This window comes from Bombyx mori, chromosome 22 (assembly GCF_030269925.1).
Source record: "Bombyx mori chromosome 22, ASM3026992v2".
In the NCBI taxonomy this organism is placed as follows: Eukaryota; Metazoa; Arthropoda; class Insecta; order Lepidoptera; family Bombycidae; genus Bombyx; species Bombyx mori.
Window position 1 is genome coordinate 14,049,104 of NC_085128.1, and position 22,826 is coordinate 14,071,929.

Genomic DNA, 22,826 nt, shown 5'->3' on the forward strand with positions numbered 1-22,826 from the left:
TTAATCGGAAACTTTGAGTGAAAACTTGGTGAAAATTTTCCGACATAAATAGGGAGTACTGGATGGATTAAAAGCAAATCTCGAAAAACACATCAAACATTTTTTTTTGCATTTCAAGATTCATAAACTAATCTTGTAAAAAACGGTAAGTAGGTTAGTTTATTAAAGTATATCTTTATCCGTTTCGGATATAGAAACATACATTATTTAATTTAAATCTATTTATTCTTTATAAATTGCTTCTGACTACATTCTATCGGATGTTTAACAAAATACTTAAGCTAATTAGAATTAATATCGAAAAATATTCTAAATGCCTTTCATAAATATTAAAGAATATGATATCAGACGAAGAATTGACACAGTATTTTTAGTAATTTTAAATAAGCTACTTATGTTGAGGACAACTATCATATTAAAATATCAGTGATAGTTTAGCATTTTACGGACAATTTGCATAATTTTGCTAAAGTCAGTCTTAGCGTTTTTCTTAAAGTTATTTTCTTTTGTTTCACACATGATCATGTCTTCATCAATTTTCTTTTCCTTGGTTTTTAATACGTTCATGCTCTGTCCTGTAATTTTAACAGGATCGCTATTGTTTTCCGCATATTTTTTTGTATTTTTTTCTTCCACAGCCTGGAAAGGATTTGTAGTAATTAAATCGTCGAAGTCAATCTCACCGAAATCTGAATCATTAGTTAGTACTACTATTTGACTCTCACTTTGAGAATCCTTATTTCCAAGTGGATTCTGTTTGGAACTAACTAAAGAAGTGTGTTGTGGTTTTTGTGAATCACGTTCACTTTGTAAAGCAAGCATTCCTTTTACATCGGAATTTCCATTAGCATATTTATCTTTATTATTCATAATCATATTCAAATTTGTTTTAATCTGTTTCAAGTTTGGTTTGTTGTCATTTTTATTTACGCGAAGACTTTTCGGGTACCGGAATTTCATAGGTGGCATTTCTAGTCGGTCGTTTCTTCTGGGCATTAGATCTTTGTATCCTTGTAATTGCCGGTCATTTTCGAGAACATATTTGACATAATTCTGAGCTATGTTATTCTCCTCATTTTGATTTACGTCTTCGGGTAGATGAGCGTGAATCCTGAACGATTGCAAAACGTCGTGAAAGAGCGAACGCTTGCTGTGTCCAATGCCTATCTCTCTTGTTTTGGTAGGATTAACTGTGCATAGTACAATCATGTACGTGACGCATATGAAGCACTGCATCTGAAATACGAGTATTACACGAATAAATTAATCTCTTGAATTAATTAGTGATTTAAATAAAATTTTAAGATTTGTTTTGAAATGGGCAAAAATAAAAATAATTAAGTATTATTTCCTCTTAGTCTTTTCAAAGCTTTTCTTTAAATATTTTATATTTTCGAATCAAGTTCGTGTCAAATTCCAAAACTTAGGCAAACACGTGTATAAGTGAATATTTAAAAAATTAATACGCTCAACTTTGAGTGAACTTGTCTATAGAATATGTGAATTAATTTGAAAGTGTTTAAGTGATTAATTAAAATGAGCTACTATGAATGGTTTCAAAGGTTAAATTAAATTTAAAATATTATAATCTAAAATATATAAAAAGTTGATTGGTATTTACTGATTGTTTATAATGAGGGTGAATCGCGTACACTATGTATTAAACTAGTACCAAACGGTTTTAATGTAATTTTAGAAAAGTTATACCATATGCGCGTATTGCTCCGAAAAACTTAATAAAAACATTATATTAGACAAGCTTCGGTGCTGAATTGCTAATTCGTAGATCGAATGAATTTAAATTTTTGTTTGAATTTTAATACATATTTACCGTAAAGGTTTATTATACATAGTTTTTTACTTTTTAGAGCGTGATTATATGTATATAGCTATATATTTTTTTACAAATTTTATTTGTTTTAAATATGATTTTGAATGCAACTAGTGGTCGCCCGGTAGTCGAAATTCGACTATAATTAATTGAAATTAAAAGTTTGTACACTATTATGATTCTATTTTCAAAGACTATTCTATAAACAAATTTCGTCAAGACTACACTATAGAAAAATATTAATAAAGACAAACAATATTTAATGTATTCTCAATTTGACCACAGACGTCAAGAACAAAAGTTTGACAATAAATAAATATCATGCATGCGTATGTGCGTCAAATACATATATGGTAGTGTTTGTAATGTTTTTTTTATTGATTTAATGTCTTTTTTAGGCATAATTTAAAAAAATATTAACATTGTGCACTCCTACTCTATATTCTCTATAATTGTGGGAAATTTCATACTCCTCCGTCCGCGCAATTTTCGTAAAAAGGGATACAAAGTTTTTGCTTCACGTATTAATATATAGATGAGAGTCGCTTTACGATATAAAATTAGTAGCAAACTGTTTTAATGTAACTTCAGAAAAGGTATAATATATAAAGGCTTATTTATACATCGCTCTAGTCTAGTTTTTTTTTACTTTTTAGTTCGTGAATATATGTATATAGGTATATCTTTTTACAAATTTAATTTGTTTTCAATATGATTTTGAATGGAATAATATTAGAACTCACCTTGTTCTGTATTTGCGTTGGTGCGTTGCAATGACTGCGCCGGAGTGCAATGAGGGACCGGGAAGCGCCAGGGTTGACTGAACCCGTCTGAGTTACTCCAGGGGTTTTGAAACGTTTATCTAGGTAGTCAATTTTATTAGGTTACATTTATTTTTCTGGGCTATATTTTGGTGTATGCAACTCTTTGAATGTAGGTTTTTTTTATTGCTTAGATGGATGGACGAGCTCACAGCCCACCTGGTGTTAAGTGGTTACTGGAGCCCATAGACATCCACAACGTAAATGCGCCACGCACCTTGAGATATAAGTTCTAAGGTCTCAAGGAAGTTACAATGGCTGCCCCACCCTTCAAACCGAAACACATTACTGCTTCACGGCAGAAATAGGTAGGGTGGTGGTACCCACCCGCGCGGACTCACAACAGGTCCTACCACAAGTACTATAGTGCATAAAGGATTAGTAAAACAATGCTTTAAGGGTAATGTTGTTCATTATAACTTATGCGCCTTATAAAACCGGTACACATACTATTATACATAGTATATTATATATATTATATATTATGTTAGTATATTATATATAATATTAGTAACTATATATATTAGTAAAATTATTTTATTGTTGGTAATCTCTGCTTAGAATTAAATAGCAAGTGGTCCCGTCCAGAAGTTCTAGAGGCTTGACGTCCGGAAACTGAAGCTTGAACTTGTAACTGACTATCGTTTATTATTGACAAAGGAGTTTCATCCTTATAGCTTCCGAAATACGTCTCCGTTGAGAATGCAAAAATAATAATATCTTTTACCGTCTTTAGTGTTGCGTGACTATGAAGAATAAATAAGAGCTTACTCAAAGAGAAATGACTAAGTATTTAAATAAATAAAAACATAAAAGTATTTTTTAATTACTAGTTTAAACCTACCGACGAAATCCCTTCTGTTGGTACGTAAAGCAGTCGCGGTCTAATTGTTAGACTCTAATATGTAAGACGCCCGATCAATTCCTATAGGTATTGTGGCAAGAAATGGCATGACTTAAATAACCCTTAAGTATGCGGTGGTAGCCATCATACAACACAACATATTTGACAGATGCCTGAATCTCACTTACGATATTTTCAAGATAAGTCTGCCTACAAGTTCAAACAACCTGCTCACTGAGTTTCTCGCTGGATCTTTTCAGTGGGTCACGTTTCCGATCAGGTGGTAGATTCTGCGAAGCACTGCTCTTGCTTGTGCCAGTGTTAGCAACAATCCCAGTTTGAGGCCCGTGAGCTCACCTAGACGTCAAGGAGAATCTCAAATAGCCTGTCAATTCTATCAGCATTGGTTGGAAAACAAAAAAAAAACAATATAAAAGATAGTCATGATACAACACAAGATGTTTGACAGATGCCTGAATCTCGCTTACGACATTTTCAAAATAAGTCTGCATATATAAAAGTTCAAACAACAATGTTAGGACCTTCAGCCTACCAAGTCAGTCACCCGCTTGGTGGAAGGTTTTTTCTTTTCTTCGTTATACCTACAAGAATATCTATACTAATATAATATATAAATCTACAGTGGTTTTTCCGGATGTTCCGTTATAACTACTGAACCGTGCATCCGATTGACTTGAAACTTGGTATCCATGTAGAAAATACATGTACTTAATGGATACGCTAATATTAATATGAGTGTTGGACTCCCTACACCAGTTGCGGGGACGTTAATGATGAGAATCTTTGTGGGGATGAGAAATAATAATGTTAATTTTAAATGCCCAGCGAAGCGGAAGGTAAAGCTAGTTTTTTTATAAATACGTATGAGGAATTCATAATATAAATTTGCTACTCTAAGTAGGTAATCCTGATTGTTAATCCTAGATATTTAATATGAGATATAAAAAAGTTACCTATATGTAGGTAACTGTGCAACATTTACAGTCAAGAATGCATTTCGATCATTCAAAAAAACCGGTCCTTCTAGGATAGACCAAGCATTGACCACTAATATTTTATTAATTATATGGTCCGACTTCTTTAAAGCATAACAAAATGAAACTCGTTTGAGACGACCTTTTTGCAAAATTTACCTCGTTCTCAGCTATCATAAAGATGGCGTTCAATGTTTACATTTTATCGAGTTTAAATTTAGCATCAAAAGACGTTTCCGAGAAATGTCAATGATCTAATAACTTAAAGCGTGTTTTTAGTAAAAGGTACCTAGTTTAAATGTAAGACGGATATCGTTGTTGTCAAACTAATAGCTATGTGTACTTTTTGATTTAACAATCTGGAAAATTCTACCAATTAATTCTGTTTTATGAAGTAAAAAGTTATAGGTACGTTTTACAACAACGACGTTAAGTACCGGTTTTGGTTTGTAAAGTCGAACTAAGCTCATTCTAAAATGACAAACTATTCATATACCTAACATGCAACCGAACGCCGATACCTAGCTTGTTTTATTATTTGAAACTAAGCGACGATCGCATAGAGCATGAGGTTCTTAATTTAAAGTTTCGGTTTTTCTAAAACTGCAATATCAAAATCCATCTATTATTTTCTTAGAAAACTAAAACATTCGTCAAAAATTTTGTGATGTAATTTTATTTAGTCCAACTAATCACTCATAGATGGCAGTGTTATCAATTTTAGTGATCACCAATCTATCGTGGAAATAATCAGTGCCTTAATTATTATGTGGTGTGATTGCTGGTGATCCGCTGAACTATCCAGCGTTAACAGGTAGTTAGCTCTGGTTCTTCTGGTTCTGCTAGCGCAGGTGGGATGTGGATGATCTTATTAGCCAAGTGTCGAGTTGAACTCTTCGATGAGTAACAGGCGAGCCGTGCGTACGATCAACCGCATAAGCAAAAGCCTTAGTTTTGGTTTATGCTTAGAATGTGAAGCAACTAACAGCACTGAGAGTTAATCAGGTGGTCCCATTAGGAAGTGACTAGAGCGCGGATGGTGTGTGTTCGACCCATAACCGCCTATTGTAGCCAGCCGGTTAGGGGTCTAGTTAGCAGCAGCTATGGCAACTTGCTATGGGTCGCAAACTAACGTTATGACGCTCATATTATTTACCTACTCACATATAAGGAAAGCTCAGCACTAGCAAGACGGTGATTATTGCTGACGATACTTTTTTTAAATACGGTTTAAGAACAACACATAATATCTAACATATCATTTTCCCGGGATTGCGCATTAAGTGGGCGATGATTTCAATGCTATAAGTACTCTGAATTAGATGTAAGTTTAAATTCTAGACTTTCTGTTTTTGTTTTCTAGAAAGAATTAGTCTTCCACCACTCAATTTAATACATGAGATCGATGTCTCGATTGTATTTTAAAGCAGCTATACTGAGACGCCTAGCACTTCTTCTACTAGGTATATTACATTATATTTTCAACATTACAGATCGCTATATTTCATAAATTATAGCGAAATAAACCACTGGCGAAGTGATTGTATTATTATAATTATTAAAGTAAAATTTTAATAGATAATGCTATCTAGTATGTGTGTGGCGCCATCTACTGTAATGATGATGCAAAGCCACTCTGGCAGAACTTCGAACAATCACCACGAGAGGCGCGCGTATCGGAAGGGCAATCATTAAGGAAAGGTAATAGTATTCTGAAAAGCAAATAGAAAACTTGATAGAGAGAGATTGATTTTCTGCTTCCTGATGATTATTAGGTCCTAGCTCACAAAGCTATCCACGCGGTGCCACTTCTAGGATGCCCGACTGACCAACGCCGGTCGTGGAATAGCCTCTTAGGCTACCAGCTAAAAGTTGGGGAAAAAATACGAAACAATTTATGAAATTATTATTATTATTATTTACTGGTGGTAGGACCTCTTGTGAGTCCGCACGGGTAGGTACCACCACCCTGCCTATTTCTGCCGTGAAGCAGTAATGCGTTTCGGTTTGAAGGGTGGGGCAGCCGTTGTAACTATAATTGAGACCTTAGAACTTATATCTCAAGGTGGGTGGCGCATTTACGTTGTAGATGTCTATGGGCTCCAGTAACCACTTAATACCAGGTGGGCTGTGAGCTCGTCCACTCATCTAAGCAATAAAAAATAAAAAAAAATTAGCTTAATATTCAAAATAAATATTTTAAGTGAATTCTACTTGACTCCCAAGTAAAATAAACAAACATTAACATTATCCAATCTGATAATAGATTGCGCGAACAACACCATTTGCATGAACAATTAGGCACAATATTTATTCATAGTATTATGTGATGTAAATTGTAACAAGTTTTATTTTTTATATCTATACTTATTATTAATATTTCAGTGTTCTGACAGTTTTTAAACAATAAATTAAATATAAACATCTTGTGATATATTTTCACGTCAAAACTGTGTCTACTAAATATTAAACACGGTAAAATAATAGTTTCATGTTACTAATAACAAATAAATCTAAACGTAGAATAAATTGACAAAAAAATTATTATTAGTTATTGCCAATAATGGCGGTTAGCGCCCATGTACACCCATATAGTCACACGAAACCACTGATTGCCACCCTTGTTACATGTAAATAAAAGCTTTCATCTACATTAAGTTTCATCAAATCGGTTCGTTAGTATTTAATTATGTTCCGCAAAATTATAATTTGCGTAATTACGGGTGGTAAGACCTTTTGTGAGTCCGCACGGGTAGGTACCACCACGCTGTCTATTTCTGCCGTGAAGCAGTAATGAGTTTCAGTTTGAAGGGTGGGGCAGCCGTAACTATACTGAGACCTTAGAACTCATATCTTAAGGTGGGTGGCAGCGTTTACGTTGTAGATGTCTATGGGCTCCGGTAACCACTTAAAACCAGGTGGGCCGTGAGCTCGTCAATCCGTCTATGCAATAAATTAAAAAAAATACGTTCATAAATTATCTCCTGGATCAATGGTTCAACTCCAATTCGCTCAAACTTGTTCCCATATGAAAATTGTTTACCTTAACGATCATCAATAATAAACAGTCGATAACAAAAGTGTCAATTACATTAACGAAACAAATATACAATGAGTATCGTACACAAGTGTCGACGATACCGATATTCTTGACAAAGCTCTTCCGAATAAACTGTACCCGGAGGGTTTTGCTAGGATCTTAAAGACCGTTGGTCATTACACCCTACTACTACCTTCATTATTTCCCTTGTCGCGATGCCGCGCGTGACTCGAATAACTGCTTGTTACTTATTACATTGCAAACGAAAACATACAGTTCCTGTAGTTCGTAAATCAATGGATTACGTTTGATTTTTGTTTGTCGTTTCCGGGTAGTTTAATTGTTATTTTGGTAGTACGCTGTAGCAATCACAGCTCTTTAGGGTAGGTTATAAACAAGTGGCTTTGTGTTGGGAGTCGTGTGAAGTTTATATACGTTAGATTGTGTTAGTTTGTTTCTTTGCGAGGGCAATGATATAGGAAAAGTTGATCTCCGTTTTCTGCTTGGTCATTTTTTTTTGTTATTTGTTAGGTCACGACCTAATTGTGTTTCTTGTGTTATCTTTAGTTTTTGTGAATTGTAGACCTAATCATGGCTACTTTTATGGTTTAATCTCATTTTAATATTATATCCGTAGTTTCGGTGGCTTAACAGTTTTCATGGGCAAGGTCGTCCGTGAAAAATGCGAGATTAAACACTCAGATCTGTGTATCAATTGATGGTGTGATGTATGTCGTAGTGGTTGCAATAGCTGACTTATACTATTACATACTATGAATGTTTCATGACCGAGTAAGCGGTTGTCCATGATTATTAATAATAATATAATAATAATAATAAAAATCATTTATTGCCTTTCACATCATAAAATGAAATACAAAAAAAAGAAAAGAAAAAAAAGAGAAAAAGGCAAAAGGAGGTGGCTCAGCTATTGCTGTTCATGGTTGATAATTAATCGAACAGCGCTGATTTTCAGTCACCCCCGTTTCCCTTTGGTTCTTTGCGGGAATGAAGACTCCGTACGTGTGATTCGTGACGTTATTCGTAAATAGTTCTCGTCGGTGTGCAATCTTCAGGTGAATTTGGACGATTTAACAGCTAATAAAATTATAATCTACACGCATCAATCGGATGGAAACAGATCGCCTCTGGAACACGCCGTGCAGTCGCAGTCGAGTCCGTCCGAATCAAACACAATCGTCAACAAAACTTTTTGGAGAATTGATGGAAAAATAATTAAATAATCTAAGCGTATATTTACGAAAGACGATTCGTATTCTGTATTCTGTATCTTCACAAACTACGAGTGATGCTGAGGAACGCTTGATAATAAACTCCTCCACGCCATACCATGCCATACCATGCCATACCATGCCATAACATGCCATACCATGCCATACCATGCCACACCATGCCATACCATGCCATACCATGCCATTCCATGCCATTCCATGCCATTCCATGCCATTCCATGCCATTCCATGCCATTCCATGCCATTCCATGCCATTCCATGCCATTCCATGCCATTCCATGCCATTCCATGCCATTCCATGCCATTCCATGCCATTCCATGCCATTCCATGCCATTCCATGCCATTCCATGCCATTCCATGCCATTCCATGCCATTCCATGCCATTCCATGCCATTCCATGCCATTCCATGCCATTCCATGCCATTCCATGCCATTCCATGCCATTCCATGCCATTCCATTCCATTCCATGCCATGCCATACCATGCCATACCATGCCATACCATGCCATGCCATGCCATACTATACCATACCATACCATACCATGCCATGCCATGCCATACCATACCATACCATACCATACCATACCATGCCATGTCATACCATGTCATACCATGCCATACCATGCCACGCCATGCCACACCATGCCATACCATGCCATACCATGCCACACCATGCCATACCATGCCATGCCATGCCATACCATACCATACCATGCCATACCATGCCATACCATGCCATACCATGCCATACCATGCCACACCATGCCACACCATGCCACACCATAGACGGACTTTTAATAATGTTTCACGATGCAGTAGACCTGCATCGAACGAAAAAAAGGGGCAATCACAAAATTTTCAACAGGCACGCATGGCGATTTTCAGCTCGATATTCGTCGATCTAAATATCGCCATCAGTCGTTTTGAGTAGCGGAATTGATAAATTGTTGGTCACTTCTGTGATCCTATCACGCAATAACATTTAACTTTTTACATATTGCTGTCTGCATCACATATACTATAAATAAACTATAAATGTGTACAGTGTACATATTCGGCGTCATTCAGTATCATCGGCGGCGACAACACAAAATTTTAATTCAAGTTTAATAATAGCTATAAATATCATTAACAAGTCCATGTTTACTGTCTCTTCAAAAGATACAGTTCATTTTATTTTCAGCTATTAATGTTTTACTTGCAAAGAGATTGAAAATGAGGACTATATTTTAATAAAACGATTCAATGTCTGCAAAATAAAACGTGAATGTTTTATTTCAATTTAATTAATATTACTTACCTTTGATGTCATATTTTCATTTTGATAAAGTTTAATATAGTAGACGAAGTATGTATGTATATACGTCTAATATGAATGTATTATTAGGTGTACATTAACTACTCTGGCCATAAATACTAATTACTTACATAAAAACTAATTTTTTTTTAAACTTTTTCATTATTTTGAATTTGGAATACGTATATTATTTTAAAAACTTTTTTCGGTATTGCGCCGTTTCACATATTTTTTCGTGTTCATTATCCAATTACAATATGGAATGGGGTGTTGGAGAAAATAGGATTGCAGTGATCGCGTTGCGCAAAGTGGGTATGGAGCCGTCGGTCGTATTCCAGAAACTTCAAAAGCTTGTTATCAGTCATATGCTCGTATGTTCGTATATCGTACTATCAAGAGATACAACAAAGCTTCGTCTGTCGAAGACCAGAAAATATCGGGGCGGCCGAGTCCTTTTTTTTTATGATTGAAGAATTACTGGTGGCCCGGAGGCCTTTCCAGTTTCACCAGGACAGGTGGGCGAGCAAAGGGGTGGGATTTACTAACAGCTACCCGAGCGCCTCCGAAGGAGACCTAACAGCTCAAGAGCAGCTGCTTCGCGAATGAATCTACTACCGGATCGGAATCGCGACCCGCTGAGAAGATCCGGCGAGAAACTCAGCAAGCTGATTCATGGGTTAGGTTGCACGGCGAACTCTTTGTCGAGTTCGACGAGTACGGTTACCGTGGTCCCTAAGCCTGCTCCTAGTGTTAGAGCTGAAGGCGTCTAATGCAAAGGTTATTGGATCTGATGGATCCGTAAGGACGTGTCTAGGGCGTCGACGGTGACTGGCTCCTGCGTGATCAGGATTCGGGGAGTAGTCAGCGGCGGCAACGATAAGGCGATTATCATGACGCATAGCCTTATCGAAGTACCGTTCCGACGCTGACTTCATGTATTTCTGGATAGATTCGAGACCCAGGTCGTCGTGTAGGTCAACGTTCCTCACGAACCACGGAGCTCCGATGGCTAACCTGCAAAAGCGGGATTGTAGAGATTGGAGGGTGTCTATGTGTGTGCGGGCCGCGTGAGCGAACACCACACTCGCGTTAGTCATGACGGGCCTTATGCAAGTTTTGTAAAGTGTCACCTTGTTCCGAAGGGACATTTTACTCCGCTTACAGATCATGGGGTAGAGTCTACCGAGAATAAACGCGGCACGGTCACGGACTGATTTTATATGCGGGCGGAATGTCATCGATGGCCGAGTCCTTTTAGAGCTACAAAGGCTGTTAATGCTGTTAAAGCCAGAATTCGTCGAAACCCTATTAGGAAGCAAAAATTTTTATCGCGAGAAATGAAGATTCCTGCTAGGACTCTGTCGTATATTATAAAACAAGACCTGAAGCTCGGTGCTTATCGTCGATATACAGGACATGCCCTAAATCAATCTTTATAATTAAAGAGAGTGGATCGATTAAAACACCTTCTGTCGCGATACGCAAGTGAAAGGCACAGAAATATCCTCTTTATCGATAAAAAAAAATTCACTATTGAAGAACACTACAATAAGCAAAATGATAAAGTTTACGCTCGCAGTTCTAAATAAGCTGCTCAAATGGTAGGAAAGGTACAAACAACGTGGTCATCATCCTGCCTCAGTGATGGTTTGGTGAGGCGTCTTATCAAGGAGTCACAAAACTACATTTTTGTCAAAAAGGCGTGAAAACTTCAGTCAAAATGTATCAAGATACACTATTTAAAAATATACCGTGGACTTTCCAGCAGGACTCTGTACCTGGTCACAAGGCACGAACTACCCAAGCATGGCTTGAAACCAAAGTTCCGGACTTTATAAGAGCTCAAGACCTCATCTAGCCCATACCTCAACCTTGTAGACTTCAAATTATGGTCAGTTTTAGAGTACATGGCCTGCACAAAACGACACGGCGACATTAAGTCTTAAAAAAATATTTGGAGCAAGCAGTAGCAAAATTACATTAAAAAAAGATGTGTGGTGTCGTGGGACACTGGATAGGAACGAAGTTCCTTATTATAAAAATATTAATTTTAAGTTCTATTCGAGGTATAAAGAAAATAAAACTGGAGGTTTCGCAACAACCCACGGTCATTCGGTAACGTGCGAACTTATTGTGGTACATACACTTCATTCACGGTTGTTTGCATAAGAGTTAGTGGTATTGCGCAAACGAACGCTCTGAGTTCGTGGTCAATGAATGATAAAAAATATGTAATTTTTTGTACGTTATCACAAAGTTAAGTCGTACACTCTGTGCATTACTAATAAAAATCTTACGTTACGGACGTTTTTTCCCGGTTAGGGTACCCCTCCGCATCGTCCCATAAGGAAATTCGTTCCAAAAACGCATAGCCTTGAGAGGCTATTTCAGCTTCACCCTAACGTGTGTAGGTGAGCTCACGGGGCTCAAACCGGAGTGTTGCTAGCACTGACCCTAGCAAGAGCAGTGCTTCGCAGAATCTACCACCGGATCGGAAACGCGACCCACTGAGAAGATCCGACGAGAAACTCAGTGGGCTGTGTCTATGGGTTAATTCGCTCGTCGAGCCCTTCGTCGCAAGCGACGGGTTCGACAAGGACGGTGACCGGTGCTTGTGGTGCCTAAAACATCGCGGAGATTCACGTTCCTCAGGAACCATGTTGCTCCGACGGCTATCCTGCTGAATCGGGATTGAATAACCTGAAGGGGCTTCAAGTTGGTGCGGGCCGCCCTATTTTACTCAAAATGTATTGTTACATCGCCATAAACTGAAAGGAAGTCCTTCACATGCAAAATATCTTTACATACAGTAAATGTGCCGGAAGGTACATTTTAAGTTTGCCACGGTGTCACACCGGGCGTGAACTTTAAATGAAGGTATCTTTGCATAGGCACCCTTCTGTGAACGGCGAGGAAACACTGGAAGGTTATTGTGTGGTCTAAGCCACACATTAAAATATTTGTTTAAGTTTAACTTGTGATAGCCATTAGGGCAGTCTTAGAGATCTTTAGTTTCGTGTTTTAAAATTTTCAAATCCAAGCGATGATCATCGCTTACTTTGACAGTAATTGTGGATGTAGGCTGTTTACAAAATTCTTGGCTTTATTGATGAGTTTTAAACCCGAATGGTAATGGTAAGGTCAGAAACACTACTATTGCTGGATTAAAAGAATTTGACACTCTTGAGAAGTGGCTTAAGTCGCGTTCTAGTTATCCCTTCACGATTAATCAAATTCATTATTATTATTGTGATTTAGAGAAAAATACACAGAGGGATATTTTTACATCGAGCTGTGTTATTACTACTAGATGAAGACCGAGCTGTGCTCGTTTTTTTTTTTGATAACGCCAGCTTGTTGTGTCTTTAAAGCGGTTAGTTGCTCTCAATTTAAAAAAAAAGTATTATTATTCGCCAATAGATGTCGGGAAGAGTTGATTATTGAAAACACAAATAAAACAACTTTTTCTGAAAATAAATCGTAGCTAGATCGATTTATTGCCCCCAAAATCCCCTGTATACTAAATTTTATGAAAATCGTTGGAGCCGTTTCCGAGGTTCAGATTATATAATTATATATATATACAAGAATTGCTCGTTTAAAGGTATAATAAGATTCGGCAGACTGAACACATTGGGTGGATTTTTTTCAAATATTTTCTATGAGTACGAGTGTATTATGTTCTACATTAATCCTAAAAGACTTGAGTGGATTGACAAAAAGAATATGCGAAAGAGCTGTGTGAGTGCAGAGATGGCTTATGACAGGCCTGATTAGAAAAAGAGGACATACTGCGCCGATTCCGTATACTCGTACTGGGATAAAGGCAAGAAGAAGACATCACTCCCTTCTGAGGCCGGAGATAATAAAGTAAATTAGCGTTATTTTACAAATCGAATATGCTACAAATAAAACAATAAGCTTATGACTTCGACCAAACTCTTATTCTCAATCTGATCGCAGCGACTTTGAAACTGTGTTCAGCACAAATGCTCACGGTTACACCCGGGACAAGTTTATCTCGAACTTGTTTACAAGTGACTCTGATTTGTCAGTTGCTGACATGAGCCTAACTTTGATCTTACGAAACATCTTAGAGCACTAAAACAATATATTTCTTCTATATTTTGGAGACGAAATTCAATTTCTTCTTCTTCATCTTATTCTTCTGAAAATCAAGAAAATATGCCAGTACTTGTGATTTATGTTAAGATAATATGATAGAAATGCGGTGGTAGCTTTACAATTATAAGTAACATGACAGGAAATGAATAGTGGTATTTTATTTATTAGGTCTTTATTTCTGAAATTTCCATTTATTACTACAGCGCTGGCGCTATGATTCTGAAGTGGGTCTTGGTCTCCGCTAATAAATGCCGTCATTCATCCCGGCGCTGCGCAAGCTTGCCAGTCCGGCACTTCGAGCTCACGTAAATTTCCTTGCACAGCGTCAAACCAGCGGTACTTGGGCCTCTCTACGAGGCAGCGTCCCTCCCGTACATTTGCGTACATTTGTTTCACAGCCTGATCCTGCTGCATTCGCACTGCATGTCCGAGCCATCCGAGCTTCCGCGCCTTCATTTCCCCAGGGCTGGCTCTCACGGAGTGTAGGGAGCGTTCTCCGGGTTGCAGAATGGGGAGTGAGTGAAGAGAGTATTCTTTATTGTACACCAAAAAACAAATAAACAGTGCGATACATTAAATACAAAAAAGAACAATTGGCGGTCTTATCGCTAAGAGCGATCACTTCCAGACAACCATCAGATGGACAAGAATCATTTGGAAACAAATTACGCGCGGTGTATTCAGTGAAATATATGGAGTGGTCAGTAGTACATACAGCCTATCTAGCTGCCGGCTAAATCCGATGGGCTCGCTGACCAAAGTAGAGTGTGGTCCTCCTGCATTTTGGGGACTACGCAAGGGTCTGGCAACCCTTTCATCTAAAAAAACCTTTTTTTACGAAACCGACAAGAAATTGCCTTTTCTTTTACAGAAAGTTTTAAAGTATTTTTTACTTTATATTTATGAAAATATGCAGTCATGATATCGATACATCTCTGCCAGCGCATTGGTAATTTTTCAATGCTCTTGTTGAAGAAGCCAGGTGTACGGGAGCCAACAAACTCTTCAAAGCATTTGGTACTGCCTCACGGGTATTGAATTTTTCCCTGCGAAGTTCTCCAAACTTTGGTAAAAGTAGAAGTTTGTCGGCGCAAGGTTTGGTGAGTACGGTGGGTGACGATAAAAATTGCTCTTATTCTTGCACCTCTTGGAGCTTTGAGACTTTCTGTTGTAGCGTATGAGGTTGAGAGTTGTCATGTGGTTTTCGTGGATGCTGTGTACATATTCAAATTAATGCTGGTGCCATTTGGTAAGAATTTGTGATGACATATATAGGCACCAAGCCACCAAACGTTCACTAAAAAAAACAATTTTTCATCACAAGTGGATCCTGCGGATTAAAATCTCTTCAACCAATAACTAGTCCCCATGCCCCATGCATGCCCCCGTCCGTCGAGTTCGAATTAAACATAAACCTGCACCGTGGTTAACGCCGGATATTAAAACTCTGATGGCTCGCAGGGACAAAGCCAAAAGAAGATACAAACGTTGCCCCACTGAACACAGCCTGGCCATATACAAAGCACTGCGCAACCGGTGCAACCGTTTGTGCAGAGATGCTAAAAGACTTTACTTTCACAAATCACTTGAAAATCGCAGCCCTGCTCATACTTGGAGATTCCTTAAATCTGTCGGCATTGGCAAAACTCCGGTCTCTTCTGTCAAGGATACTGACTTGTGCGCCCTCAATAAGCATTTTTCTCTCCCTCCTGTGTCACTCAGTGATTCGTCAAAGACGGCCACGTTGCTTAAGATTTCAAGTCTATCCGTACCCCGGATCCCTATTTTTGACTTAAGTCCAGTCTCGGTTGCTGATGTCCGTAATTCCTTTTTCTCCATCTCATCCACAGCTGTTGGAATTGATAACGTATGCTCTAAAATGATTGCCCTAATTCTTCCAACGGTAGCACCTATACTTACCCATATTTTCAATTTTTCCTTTACCTCTAGCAACTTTCCTGATTCTTGGAAACAAGCCTACGTTGTTCCTATCCCAAAAAGCCCCAATCCTATTTTGCCATCTCAGTTCCGGCCTATATCTATACTTCCTCTTCTTTCCAAAGTCCTTGAGCACATTGTCCACCGTCAGCTGTCGTCTTTTCTCCTCTCCCACAATCTTCTTAGCTCCTTCCAATCTGGTTTTCGCAAGGGCCACAGCACGGTTACAGCTCTTCTAAAAGTGACCGATGACATTCGCTGGGCCATGGAAAACAAACAACTAACTTTATTAGTGTTGTTAGATTTCAGCAGCGCTTTTAACTCTGTTGACTTCGATGTTCTGCTCGAAATACTCAAATCAAACAATATCTCCTCGTCTGCTATTAACTGGTTTGATAGTTACCTTCGGGGGCGCTCGCAATGTGTCCGTCTTGACGAGACTTTCTCGGATTGGCAGAACGTCAGTGCGGGCGTTCCCCAAGGTGGTGTTCTTTCTCCTCTTCTGTTTTCTGTGTTTATAAACTCTGTCACTAGGCTTATATCTTCTAAATTCCACCTCTACGCAGACGATCTCCAGCTATATTGCCACTTCTCGGAGCCTGAAGTTGAATCGGCTATTGCTGCGATGAACAGTGATCTGAAGTCTATCAGTGAATGGGCAAAAGCCTACGGTCTGCACATTAATCCGGGAAAATCACAGGCTATCATTATAGGGGGTAAACAATTGCGCAGTAGACTCAGCGATCCTATACTCCCCCCAATTTATTTGGATGGGACTCAAATAACTCTAACCGATTCAGTTAAAAACCTGGGTGTTATTGTAGATCGACATCTTTCGTGGAGTTCTCACGTTGCTGAGATTAGTAGGAAGGTGCACTTTGCCTTGCACTCGTTGAGATGTCTGCAGGGCTTCTTACCTCAGCATACAAAAATATCTCTCGTCCAAGCTCTCATTCTACCCATAATTGATTACGCCGATGCCTGCTACTTGGATGCCACTGAGGAGCTCTCAAACAAGCTTGAGAGGATGCAAAATCTATGTATCCGTTTTATATACAATCTCAGAAAATTCGATCATGTTTCTCATTTTCGCAAAGAACTTAAATGGCTCCCTATACGCCTTCGTAGGAATACTCGAATATTATGTCTCCTATTCAATATCCTACATAAGCCCACTTCTCCCTTATATTTACGTGAGCGATTCTCTTTCATTCGTTCTCCTGATGCTCCCTGCAGGTCCAACCAACGTTCTGTTTTGTTATTCCCTTCCCACAAAACCAATTTCTATTCTCACTCCTTTACTGTGCACGCGGTCAGACTGTGGAATTCGTTGCCGGCTGACATCCGAGTTTGCAAGTCTGTTTCTGTTTTTAAATACAAGGTCAAACAATTTTATCTATCATCAACCGAATGATCATGGTTCTATACTCTTCGCATATACGAGTGTTACTGTGTTACTTATAATATTTGCTATGTGTATGTGCTATAATTCTCATGTTGTATTTGTTATTTTAGTTATGTGTTATTTGTTCTACACACACTTATCACTTTTTATTATTATTCTCATTATCCTCTCGCAGGTCTGCTGGAAGAGATTTCTCAAAGAAATAAGCAGTGCCTTTGTACATAATTTTCCTATTACTCTGTACTGTGTCTTGTTTTCTGTGTGTACATAACTAAATAAATACGTATTTTTATCGTGTCCCTTATGATGAAAAATATGCACTGGAAACAAAACACTAATCGAGATACAAATTACTGAATTTGAAAATAGAATGCCATATTTTTAACATAAAATTCATTTGGATTTAGAATTTATTGCCGGCCATATTATACGCTTCAAAGGGCCAGTATAATAAATATTTATAAAAAAAAACTTAAACTTTCTGTATACTAAAGAGCAATTTCGTAGGTAAAGATTCGTCGGTATGATAACAAAATATTATCTTTTTCACGTATATATTTAATTTAGTTAGTAGCTGTTTCTTGCTCTTATGTTAAAATTCTCTATTAACTTGGATCGTGGCCTTTATACTGACATCGAAAAGCAAAATATGTAAACATTAAGATATTTGGCTTTGATAGAAAAACAAGTAGACGGACTGACCGAAATTGTGATGATTAGGTTTCTTTTTTGTGATTCGATCGGAGCCTTTAAAAAAGGATATGCAAAATTTTAAAACGAAAAATAGCAGGCTAGTAACAGTTGATAGTGAAAGAAAAATGTTAGGAATCTAAAGCTTTACAAAGAAAGGATTTCACAAATACATAGAGATATAAAAAAAGAAATAGGGATTGGATCACAAATAAATTAATTAAAATTCTAAAATCTGACACGGATTCAAATTATTTTATATATTTTAAGGAAATTTTAAGATAACACAAGTGTGTATTGCAATCGTGAGCAATAAAACATATAGAGATAACCTAAAAACCAAAATTAATATAGCACTTAAATTGTGTGCGTACAACATTAAATACGAGCGAGACGTTTTCGATAAACACAAGAATACTTTCTTGGATTTATTGAATTTTATTCACAAACAAGTTTATCCTTACCGCGTGTGGAAACATACCGTACGCAATACAATATTCAACGTTTTCTCGGAATATTGCAGAGTTCGCGTCTTATTTGAACAGCTTAGGATTTACACACATCGGTGTTCTGTTTCTGAGGCCAATTTTCAAGAATACGATAAGATGTCATGTTCTTTTAGGTTTATTTGGTGCCCTCTGTAGTTCATGGAAATTTGGTCCTGTGCAGGAAAACGATGATGGATGCGCTATAACCACGAGTTGCATGATATTTACAAATATCTTAAGATCATGGAATAATATAAAAATTGGACGCCTAAGATGGGCAGGACATGTAGTTCCTATGCAGGAGACCAGAATGCCAAGATAACTACTATATGGTAAACCAGAGGGTCACAGAAGCCGTGGCAGGCCAAACTCCGATGGATAGATGGCGTAGAACAGGACCTCAAAGTTATCGATGTCAAGAACTGGAAGGAGAAAGCTCTGAGCAGAGCAGTCTGGAGAGACATACTAGACCAGACTAAGGCCCACCCTGAGCTGTAAGGCCTAAGATGATGATGATGATGATGTAGTTTACTCGTGCTTTCGAACCGCTCGAAGAATGTGGTACCAGTGGCGCAGTCTATTTTTTGGTAGACCAGTGATTATGCAAATTTTTGAATTTTTTGGGTAAATTACGCGACTTCCAATGGTTCATCGTGGAAAGCGTTCGCGAAAACCAGTTAGGTACCGATTTATTTTAAGTGTGTATTTATTTACTACCTTCACTTAGTTGCCAAAGATGTGATTCCATACTATTCAGTGCTCTGAAAAATTGTTTAATGTGGTCTCGCAATCTTTATTTTTCCATTGCAGCACTCACTCATTTTCCCTAACTTATGTAAGTACGACTGATATGCTGGTCTAGAATGACCTCCACAGATAACCTCTTTGACATCTTTACAGTGGCTTGAAAAGTCATCACTCCACATAGGTTTTATGATCCTTTCCCTAATGCCATAAATATTGCTTAGATGAGTAGACGAGCTCACAGACCACCTGGTTACTGGAGTTAAGTGGTTACTGGAGCCCATAGACATCTACAACGTAAATGCGCCACCCACCTTGAGATATAAGTTCTAAGGTTCTAAGGTCTTCTCATGTTTTAGTTACAACGGCTACCCCACCCTTCAAACCGAAACGCATTACTGCTTCACGGCAGAAATAGGCAGGGCAGTGGTACCCACCCGCGCGGATTCACAAGAGGTCCTACCACCAGTCATTTATCTAGTTATTTTAACTAAATATCAATTCCTTCTTGATTTTATTCGTCTTTACAATTATTAAATACGCAAAACCAACCTATATTCAGCCTTACATCGTACCACATCTAACGCGTAAAGCGTTTATTAGTGATTTCCCAGAGGCCCTACACAAACCCAACGCTGGGAGTTTCGATGTTACGTTTACATATAAGTTTTCTGGGACTATTTGGCCTAATAAAGCAGTAGTTAATACCGAAATGCCCATTCAGGCCGTATCGAAGCTTTCAGATGTTAAACATAAAGATAATTCTAACAGCAATATGTTTTAAAGGCTTTGTTGATTTATAAAAGTGCTTATTTACGTGTTTTAGAAGAAGAAGAATCCTATTGAAAAAATAAAAGCTTTTGAAACATACAAAACTGCTTTCACAGTAAGCTTTATTTTAATTAGCCTCTTATCTTACAGCAGTTTAGTACACTCAATGAATTAATTAGCGTCGAGGAAATTATGTAGATTGTCACCTCAGACACGCGGAAATTTATATGAGAGCAGAAATACGTGACTTTACTGTAAGGGTTACCGAAAGATTAATCACAAAGTAGTACAAATTTAATTATTAACATTGAAATGAGTTTGTTCAAATACATTTGGTTCCTTTATTTTATTTACGTTTCACGATCGGGAATTTTGTAATGAAATGTTGTGTGATAAACGTTGCGTGCAAAAAAAACATGGAAACTCAAATCCATACAGAAGCTACCACCTGGGATAGGTACCGCCATCCTGCCCATTCCTGCAGTGAAGCAGTAATGCGTGTTGGTTTGGAAGATGCGGCAGCTATTGTACTGTAAAAACTGAGGCCTTCGAATTCATATCTCAAGCTGGGTGGCTGGGTGGCGTGGTGACATTTACGTTGTAGATGTCTATGAGCTCCGGTATCCACTTAATGCTAGGTGGACTGTGAGCTCGTCCACCCGTCTAAGCAATAAAAAATTCGTATGCATTTAGTAGTACAAACTAGTAGTACTAGTACGTATTCTTGCATTGAGGAACTTTGAAGGAAGTCTTCAGATAATGGAAGTCCATACTACTCATTAATTAATAAATGCTCAGTCGTGCAGTAATTAGCGCCCTGACTGTTGTGCCGAGGGTCGTGAGTTCGATTTCCAAATCGGGCGGACTGGTTTGTTTGCTCTTTGTTTGAGTGTGTATTATCTATATATGTATGACGGCGTTAACGATATTTATGTTATATAGCACCTGCAATAGGAGTGACTCACACAAGCCAGGCGCGCCGGCCGTGTCGTTCCACTCGTAAACAACAGCTGCAACAGAAGTGACTCATAAGCCAGCTGCGCCGGCTAGTATAAAAAGGCGGAACGTGCCTTGAAATGAACATTCGTTGGACTGCGCTTGCCTGGTGCACTTACTATATTCTTGTTACGTTGTGTGATTCAGTGACTGTTGTACGTACTGGTTAAAGTTGGACAAGTGTTAAAGTGAATTGTTACGATAACATATTGTTGATTAAATCAGGAATCAAAAAGTGACATCGTTTTACTTGGTGTTCAACAAGATAATGTCTACCTTCAAGCTAACATCAGAAGTGAGATCAGGACTCTACTCTCACTGGCGTGACGTGTTTGAACATGTTCGAAGTACAGCAAAAAAAAACATGATGCAGATCAGAATACTAGTAGTGGTACGCCACAAGAGCGTGAATGCAGCATACGTAAGTCGTGTAATAACGTCTCTGTTACCTCGATGGAATATCTGAGCCACGAAAAAATCGTCACATCTTACGTTCTGGCTCATGTTGCCCAGTTTGACTGTCGACTTCATCACATGGCATTTACTAACGGAAATAAAACACGTAACAAGCTATTGCAAGAAATTAAGGCAAGTGCAAATCTCAAGTGAAACTTCGATCGCAATAATGGATCTGTCATGACGAGTGGGTAGTTCCGACACGAATCGTTTTTAAGCCAATGACTACTGCTAGAGTTATATGGCACTAGTACAGTAAACCAGGACATGAGACTGTGAATTGTCGCTGAAATTTTAGAATCTACTCGATTCAATACCAATAACACTACACGTTCGATGACTTCGGGCTCCAGCAAGCAAGCAAACAAGAAAGCAAGCAAGTTTCCGTGGGGAAGAAAAATTGACACATCTGAAGTCGTCGTGACCTGTAAGATAAGACGTCCGGTGCGTTCGTGTCTGGCGATACGGCGGTGTTCGGGTTCCGCTGGCGGATGCAGGTTTTTCCGGTGAAGTGCGTGCTTGACAAGTGTTCGCGGTTGGCTTCCTCAGTGTGGGAGTAACATCGTGTAAAAGAGGTGGAACCCGTAAAATTGTAGTTTGCGTGGTGGCTGGTAAGATTTGTTGCGGTAAGAAGTTTGCATGGTGGTAAAATGTCTTGTGAGTCTACACAGGTAGCCGGAGGTGAGACTTCCGCGGTCGCGGCCCACCCAGTCCGCGAGAACCGGGCAGATCGCCTCGACGGTACGGAGGCCGGCTGAAGGGTCCGCCAAACGACGAGACCACGCCTCCAGCACGGACTGCCGATATTGGAGCCCCCGCGCTCCGGCTGCACTTGCGCTAGGGCGCGCCGCCTCGTAGGAGACTGTGAGGTATCATTGAATAACTGCGATCGCGCGCTGCCGGCGTCGCAGCGCGGCGACGTTCTCGTGGGTAAGGACGTGGCACCAGACGGGTGCTCCGTATAGTGCCATCGACCGCACGGGTACCATCACCCTGCCTATTTCTGCCGTGAAGCAGTGGTGTATTTCGGTTTGAAGGGTGGGGCAGCGGTTGTAACTATACTGAGACCTTAGAACTTCTATCTCAAGGTGTGTGGTGCGTTTGCGCTGTGGATGTCTATGGGTTCCAGTA

The 22,826-nt window shown here is 38.7% G+C and overlaps 1 protein-coding gene across 1 annotated transcript; it reads right to left on the minus strand.

Annotated features, from left to right (window-relative positions):
* Positions 1–206: 206 nt before the first annotated feature.
* On the minus strand, positions 207–14,663 carry LOC119630276 (uncharacterized). Its single transcript, XM_062675100.1, has 5 exons — positions 14,513–14,663; positions 8,921–9,606; positions 3,380–3,398; positions 2,575–2,693; positions 207–1,236 (listed from the first exon to the last, which is right to left on the minus strand). Exons 1-5 carry the CDS (start codon positions 14,661–14,663, stop codon positions 424–426), a joined length of 1,788 nt encoding a protein of 595 aa, XP_062531084.1. The 3' UTR covers positions 207–423.
* Positions 14,664–22,826: the final 8,163 nt, after the last annotated feature.